At 37.8% G+C, this 8,551-nt stretch overlaps 1 protein-coding gene across 4 annotated transcripts; it reads right to left on the reverse strand.

Annotated features, from left to right (window-relative positions):
- Positions 1–250: 250 nt before the first annotated feature.
- On the reverse strand, positions 251–3,944 carry LOC105005883 (elastin). Of its 4 annotated transcripts, XM_010864113.4 has the most exons (9): positions 3,861–3,944; positions 3,697–3,747; positions 3,335–3,367; positions 2,767–2,904; positions 2,404–2,568; positions 2,211–2,282; positions 2,018–2,092; positions 1,371–1,424; positions 251–923 (listed from the first exon to the last, which is right to left on the reverse strand). In XM_010864113.4, the coding sequence occupies exons 2-9, from the start codon at positions 3,739–3,741 to the stop codon at positions 864–866; spliced, it is 642 nt and encodes a 213-aa protein (XP_010862415.2). In that variant the 5' UTR covers positions 3,742–3,747; positions 3,861–3,944; the 3' UTR covers positions 251–863. The 4 variants fall into 4 exon arrangements, with proteins under 4 accessions (XP_010862415.2, XP_010862414.2, XP_010862416.2 ...); XM_010864112.4 differs by having other exon boundaries at positions 3,697–3,944; XM_010864114.4 differs by lacking the exon at positions 3,335–3,367 and having other exon boundaries at positions 3,861–3,942.
- Between the last annotated feature and the right edge of the window lie 4,607 nt (positions 3,945–8,551).

Below are 8,551 nucleotides of genomic sequence, written 5' to 3' on the forward strand. Positions count from 1 at the left end.
CACCTTTTCTAAAATCTCCTCCAAAGACTGCTCATTGGCTTGTGCAGCTTGTGTTAGTTACTATTGTATTAATGTCACTACTACGCTGAGTACATGTAATTCATGAATAATAATAAAGAAAGACAAGTATGAAATAACAATACTGCCAAGTCAAATCATCTTTAGATAATCTTTTAATAACGATATACAGATTTCAAAAAGAGATCATTATTATTTTCCAATTTTATTTAAAAGACTTAAAAGACTGTAATGGTGTCATTGTATAAAGAGTTTACTGACATTTAAACACAATATTCGATATGACTGACTCCCTGCTTGATGCAGTATACAACACATTTCTATGTTTATGTTCTTGTTTATTTTTTAATGGTAAATGACATGTGAACAGTAGTGGAGAATGAATGAATGAAAAAATGTATTGCAGTCTCAGAACATGAAGAAAGATGAGCTACATCAGCTGTCATAACATAATTTCCAGCAAATTGGGAATTCCAGTTGTAGTCTTTGTCCAAAGAGGAATTAGGTTTTTCTTTCATACTGTATAGGTTTATTAAGAGATAAGAGATAAAAAATAGATTTTGAAATACGACACACAGAGAAATATAGCAAGGATTAAATTGTTGAGACGGCGTTGGGTTTTTAACCCTCCGCTTCTTGAGGTAATATCTGTAATCTGTAGTTTGACCATACACAGACATCTGAAACTGTAGCACTATAAATCGAATTTGAGTTGAAAGAAGCTGGTAACCTTTCCGTATGTTCCCAGCTGTCCAAAATTCCTGTTTTCAAAAAGATATGTGAATTTTGGGAAAGTAAGAATGGTAGTGTAGGGAGCATGTTGTCCAGATATCAGATGCTGAGCTTCACTTCAAAATTACTGGTGAATCAGACCCAGATGATTCTTCCACCTCTCCAACAGTCACCTTCCAAAATGGAAACAAAATAAAAGAGTTGTGGATACGTGGAACATTAGTTTTTGCAACAGTAATGAATGCCACAGGTAGTGACACGCATGACTTAAATGCATGTATCAGAGCATACATGCTTAATGAGATAAATTAAGCAATAAGTAGACATCAGACAGGTAATTAATTTCTGAAACAGAACCAACCATATGGGCAGGAGTATGAGGCATGTTCATGTACAAAAGATATTACCCTGATCCATGTGCTTGGCTTGGTGCCAAGCAGAAATACACAAGGTCTAATTTTTCAAGTCGTTATGACTCAACTGTGGATAAATCCCCTACATTTCCAGGGCCGCCATTTAATTAGCTAATGTTTCATTAAAATAATGGATTACATTTAATTCAATTAACAACTGCCTTGGTACACATGTTTTATGGAAGAGGAATAGCTGTAAGAAAATACCAGTGGAGGATCCGTTCCCGTTGATGTTGGACTTCCACGAAAAGGGACTGAATGCTGTGAAAAATAGTTCAAGTGAGTGTAGTTCAAACTGTAAATGTAGGCTACATAGGTTATCAAGGTAACATATAACATAAGTTATATCAAGGTAACATTCCATTGTGATAGATGTAGCCTTCACGAAGTACAACATTAAGTACACAAATCAGCACCTGGATATAAATACAGTCCTCGGTGTAAAAGGTTATTTTGATTTATTTTTATACTACAAAATGCAGGTTGGTAAGCCTTTTTCTTCATGGACCTTGCTTCCCCAAAATCATAATGTGAGGGTGGAGCCTACATTCTAGCTCTAAGAGTGTAATGTGTAATTGCATTTAAAAAGAGAACGGTTATTGTAAGCCTAGGTTCAGGTAATAGTTATGGTTTAGCTTTGGCTTAAAGTTAGGGATTTGCCCTAACCCCAGTAAAATGTCATCTCAGATCACAGAGCTTGTTCCAAAAGTGAGGTACACTTTCACTGTCGAAGCAACAATCACATTATTTTAGCGGAGGTGCTTCCAGAACAAGATTCACAACAAAAAACACAATTAGCCTAGGGGACATAATTTTTCATGCTTGCATTTGTACAAGTACAGCCATCATGTTACCTTGACTCGAGCTTTGCCTGCCTGCCCTGCAGCTGCTGGCTGCTGAGGGTTGTTTCCTCCACCCACAGGAATAATCTGACAGGAGAGTTAAGAAAGCCAGAATCACCATTATGGTCATTACCATCATAAAAAAGCACTGTTTAATGGGATGTACTCTATGCTACGTAGTGAATAAATGTATTATATAGAGGACCTGCATCAACATTGGCGCTCCGGGGCCTCCGACACCATTTGCTTGTGGCACTACTGCAAATAACGGCACAGCCTACAAGATATGTTTATACAGTCAGTAAATCCTACATTAATGATAAATATAATTGTCACGATATGTCTAGGCTTTTACAAAGTGTTAAGGGGAAAAGGAAGGTAAGACAAAGTAGACAAACCCCATTGGGCAGTTGAGAAAGTTGCTGTAGTGGTATGCCACCGGCTGCTCCTGCCTGTTCTACAACAGTTGCCCCTCCCTGCTGAAGAGCACCGATGGGTAAAAGCTGGGGTCCACCAGCCTGACCAATGCCCGGCTGCAGTAATGATCCTCCAACTGGTACCAACTGTTGTGTCATTAAGGGTAGCTCAGGTCAACAATGAGCGCAGCATTGTTAAAGTTCTGAACTGATTCACAGGTTTGTCTGAAATCATCTGCACTCACCTGATGATGCAATTATACCCACAGTATGTTTATTTCATATTTCATGTGTAAAAAGAATGCAGGAACACTTTCTAATTGCCCACTTGTACCCCAAAAATACCTGTGCCAGAAAGGGTTGCCCATTTAGGACAAGCCCATTCATAATCCCTGGCTGCATGGCAGCATTACCAGCCATGCCAGCCATGCCAGCCATGCCGCCCATGCCTCCGTTCATACCTCCTCCCTTGTCTGCAGCAGCCTTGGATGAGCAATGCAAATGATCATGTTACTTAATCACACAAAATACCTTAACTTCTTTCACTGAGTTACATTATCCACACTATTTATTCATTACGTGTGTTCATAAGCTGGGCAGTTAGAATCTTGAACACCAGTTGGCTTGAAAGCTTTTCTATTTGTAAACAACTAATATGACTATAAATATTTGATAGTTCTAATTGTATTGTAACCAGTTTTGTAATAGCAGTAAGGTTCATCAGGGGTTTGTGGTATATGGCTAATATAACACAGCTAAATACACCTTCCAGACATGCCGCATTGCATTGCATGTAACAACAGTCCATAGTTCTGGTATTTTGGCCATACAACACACTCACTCTTGCCTATCGTAAAAAAAAAAAAAAGATATTCGAAGCAAATATTGTTGAGATGTTTAAAAAACACAATACCTCACCACTAGCTGACTGCTTTCCAGCCTCCACCTTAAAATGAAACCAGGAAAAATACATCTTTTTTCTCTTTTTTATAAATCTTCAATTGGGAGCTTGCCTGGCTTAAGTGGCTCAAAAGAATTTCCTATAACCCAAAATCTGAATGTCCCACCTGAAAAAACTCTGGCAGACAAAAAGCATTACATAGAGGGCCGGATTCACATACACAGATTAAGCCTAAACTACCACTAAAACAACAAGCAATGGAATTTTCTATTGAACCTGATCCGAAAAAAAATATTTCCCAAGTTTTATTTGAAAGTATTTGGAGGTATGGTCTGGACACTGTAGTACTGAATAAAAATGAAAATGTAGCATACCAGGAGAGCCATCGTCGGAAAGATGATCCATAGCATGCAAAACATGTTTCTCTAGGAAAAAAGAAAATCCCAAAAACATGCAAAAGTTTAAAACCTATAACTGACAGAAGAAATAACCCATTGTCCTCAAAATGTTGTTGAATAGCATGTAGGTACCATCATACCTTTGTGGATGATGGCAGTTATTCAGCTGACAAAGGCACTGCTGAAGATAACATGTTCTTCCTAGCTTTAGTCTTATGAAGAGACTACTCCTCCATGCTCACTGGTAACAGTCCAATCAGAATCCAGCTTTTAATGTTGATCTCAACATGTAAAGTCATCCTTACCACCTTGACAAACCACAGAACTCTGGCTTAACTAACCTAAAGAGAGCCTTATGCAAAATCACCTGCATCACCTAAACCACTAATGTGAACCATATAATCATACACAAAATTACAATAAAGTCTTCATTATAAGCCTTTGTTGGATGAGTCAACTGCCTGTCATTATTTTCATCCAAACCAGAAAAAACTAAACGTCATCTCTAATGTGACATTGACATTACCAACCTCATATTATGACAGTCAGTTTCCAATGATGTCACTGTACAGCAAATTTTAATAATATAAAGATGGTCTGAATGTATTTTCATATAATAATAAAAACATGAAAACCAAGTATTCTCTCTATGAAATGTAAACATGTATTGAAACCACTAACATGTTGCAACCACCTTTAGATTGGGTGTTTGAATGTAAAGCTTGTTACTTGAAGGAAGGAATGAGGCGCCACCATTACAGAACACACATGCATGTCGCTTTTGTGACGAGGACAGTGATATTTTGAAATGTACATTTTTCCAATGAGAAAACAGGCACATTTGTGTCTTTCCGTTCACATAAAGTCAGAAAAAAGGACATATGAATCCAAATGAATATGTATTTATACTAAATTAATTCAACAATGACAAACAATGATTAAGAAATGAGTATTATTTCAAGATTTATTGTAATTTATTTATTGAGATTATACTGTAAATCACTTTCATGAATTTGCCTCCAAGACTAGTGTCCCATCATGTTCTCATTATACAGTCCTTTGTAGCAGCTGAGTTCTCTCCCATGTTTTTCTTGAATTTAGCAAGATGAGCATCAAGAATATGGACTTTGAGGTACATCCTAAGGAAGAAGGCTTGAAGCTACTTGAAGGCTGTCGACTCCTTATCTAAAGCTCTGACAAATAGTTTCATAAGTGCATCTGGAATGTTCTGGAAAATAGGTAAATTTCAAAATATCACTGTCCTGGTCCCAAAAGCAAAGTTTGTTGGCAATTAAAGCCAATTTTGCTCCGGGCCTCCAAAAGGCTAGGACTTGCACTGGTTTTGTGTAATCATTTCCAATGCATTTTAACTTAAACCGGCACGTGCCATGCAAGATTGTGTTTGGCAATCACAGAAAAATAAAGCGATGTGCATGCGTGCTGCACAGAAACTTGGTACAGTTCTGACAGAATTGTCTTTACACTTTTAAAACGCCTGGGGGCTCTATTGTAGTATGGGGGTTAAAGGTAAACCCCTTTGAATGCTACTGAGTGGGCATGTACAGTAGGAGAATTACTGCAGAGGGAATCTATGACCTACATGAAAATGTCATATCGATCATCTGACTCCATATTGTTTGTAAACATACGCTATCATAAATGACCATGATATGCTGGAAGTTCTTAGAAAAGGTAACTAATGTTTCGTCACTAGCCAAACATTTAAATCAAATATCGATCATGTGTTTCACGGCCTACGTTATCCTCAATGTTCCTCATCTGGTCACTTTGATTTATGCATGTGTATGTGCCTATATCAGTTATCATAAGCGCCCATAAGGTGTTGGTTGTTTAACACGAACCATACAATAAAATGGCATGTGTTCATGGGGCTACACAGAATGTTATGAAACCCACAACTCAGGAATGACAAGTCAATGGCATGTGTTCCTGGGGCTAACCAGACTGCTTCGAAATCCAGGACTCAAGTCTGGAATTACAGGGATGTCAAGTCTGGTCGCTTAGACTTACTTATGTGTGTGTAATTATCAGTAGCCCTATGAGCTCGAGTATGAAGATGAACAAGGTATGCCGTAGTAATCTATATTCCAAAGTAATACAATTTATTCCAATCAAGTAATAAAGTTACAATACAAACATAGTTACATACCAACACAATTCAACGTCCTCCCAACTAATCTAACAGTCTACTATGTATACCATAAGTATTTAAGACTCTATAGCACAAAGGTGTGCTAGGAGCTTCTGTTAAAGATAGACTCCCAGAACTAAGTCAAGCTTCCCTATTTATCCCCACCAGACAGACTGATTCCAAACTCTGCCATTTTGCATCTATAATAGGATCACCTCACCTTTGCTAAACAATAAAAACAAAGATACTCGCATTCATGCATTTACATATTTTCAATTAGGACCATCCAAAGCTAGCTCCTTGGTCTCTTAGGATTCTTCATCCAGTAAACATTTACCTGTAACAAAGGATACAAAACATTGAAACCTATTGGAGAGTTTATCCTTTTATGGGACACACATTGAAAGACCAAACACCGTTGGTGTGTGATTAGGATCTCCCACTGAGTTGAGACACCAGACAACAAAGCACCTTCACAAACCTTCCAAAACACATCTTTCATTACACTACACTATCGAAAATGTGGCACATACAACCTTGGTTTACGTAGTGTGCACCACACATTACATTCTGGCATTATTCTTGCATGCCACACATTTTCAGCTCTATCTTGTGTACTCACAGGTAGTGATGGGTGCTGGTGAAACAGGTTTCAAAAGGCTCCGAAACCTTTGCAACACTGTGTGAAAGCTTGTTTCAAAGAGGCCAAGTCACATGATCTAAGCAAATGAAATGTCAGCTATGTCATACTGTTTCAATCAGGTTTCGATCACCTATGCCAGTCCCTGATATAAAACCCAATGAAAATGGCCAGATTTCTAGAGTTGTTTGAAGTAGGAGAGAGACAGTCATTACTATCAGGATGATTCAGTTAATTTGGAGAAATGGAGGGAGCACAAAACATAACAAGATCCACTGTGTGGGAACATTTTCAAGTTGTTGAACTTAACCTTGTGAAATGTACGATGTTAGCAACAACTGGGCTAGAACTTGCATTCACAACTGTCATACACAAATTGTTTATAAGCATTTACAGTAAATGTCCCCAAAGTCAGTATTTTAGTATATGGCACACATAGGCCAACTTGATACGCAAATTACAATTATTAAAATGTAACCACATAAATCTATAGTTATATATTTTAATAGTCAAGCATCTAAGGACGTTATCCATAACAACCTTGACATTGTCATGTTGCATTGTCGGTTTTTGTTAAGTGATTTTTCCAGATGTCTATGAAAACACTGCTCGCATGAAAACACTGCGCATTTCCAGATTCAGGAACCTTTGCGTGTATCGTCCACCACTCACACAGCTGCACTTAAGATGTTACTCCTCTTTTATTAACACTGTAAGCTAAACATGTGTGATGTTTCATGAGTAGAACAGAGTCTATCACCATTTAACTGTTCACTTATCAATTTGCTATTCAGTGTTTAGGCCTATACGCAATGCCCGTGTTTGCCACCCGCTATACCACAGTTTATTTTCTGTGAGTCTCCAGTTGCATTACACGTATTTGGCCAGTAGATGTTGCCAGCATGCAATGTTTCAAGTGTTTTGAAACTGAATCCTTTTTTGAAGCAAGAGTTTAAATTGGCTCATAGTTACAGAAGGTTTTGTTTCTCCCATCACTAGTTCTAGTATGAACATTGCTATTGAGGGCATACCCTTTTGTAATGGCGAGGTTGGTCATGTGATCTCTCCAACAAGATCATCAGGAGAGATCAACCTATAAATTATACTGAATTGTATTGGTGTCGATGCTGGAACAGATGCTATTATGCTAAGGATGCACAGATGAGAACCAGAGGCGTTGCTAGGATCATAATGCATTTGGGGCATAGCCCAACCATCACCCCAGGATGAAAATATAAATGTACATGCTGCTTATAGTTATACAGCCCCAGAAAAAAATAAGAGACCACTGCACCTTTTTCTTCCCATACCAAAAAAGTATTTGGGCTGTGAGGAAATTGTAGTATTTATGAACACATACCAATAACTGTTCAGTATTATGTGCTCACATTATATGCAATGTACAAAATATGTGCCTTGAAAATACTTGTTTTCTTAGATGGTGTTCATAAACGTTTGAGAACGACTGAGCTAGACTTGCTAGCTAACTAGCCCTCTCCGACCTGATCATAACTTCAGATGAGGCAGTTGCACGACCTGACTCATCTGCTGCTAGTGCTTATACTGTTACAGGAGACACCTTGTCCTTTTTCTTTTCAAAAAATTATCATATATCCATAGCTGCTAGATTCAGATGCCAACAATGACAAGCCCTGTAACCTGTATGGCACACTCTGTATTTCTCTTGGCGGCTCACACAAAATGCATACATGCCAAATAATGCAAAGCAGATCTGCTGCTTGAATGACATCCAGAGGACCCAAAACATTTGCATTTTTTAATCAACAAAATCATATTATTTTGTGAGGGCTTTAATGCATGATCAGAGTTACTGTACAGATGAATAGATCAAAGGCTATTTTTGGATTATATTTCTTAATGAAAATAATATGAGATCCAAGGCTATTCATCCAGGCCTAACGACGCCCCTGGTGAGAACTCAATTTCCCTTTTAATTCAATAAAATACAATTTGATTAATGTGCATTAAAAGTAAACTAATCAGTCAGGAATGAGGTCAGATGAGATCAGATTTATTTT

The sequence above is a fragment of the Esox lucius genome, chromosome 25, assembly GCF_011004845.1.
Source record: "Esox lucius isolate fEsoLuc1 chromosome 25, fEsoLuc1.pri, whole genome shotgun sequence".
Classification (NCBI taxonomy): Eukaryota; Metazoa; Chordata; class Actinopteri; order Esociformes; family Esocidae; genus Esox; species Esox lucius.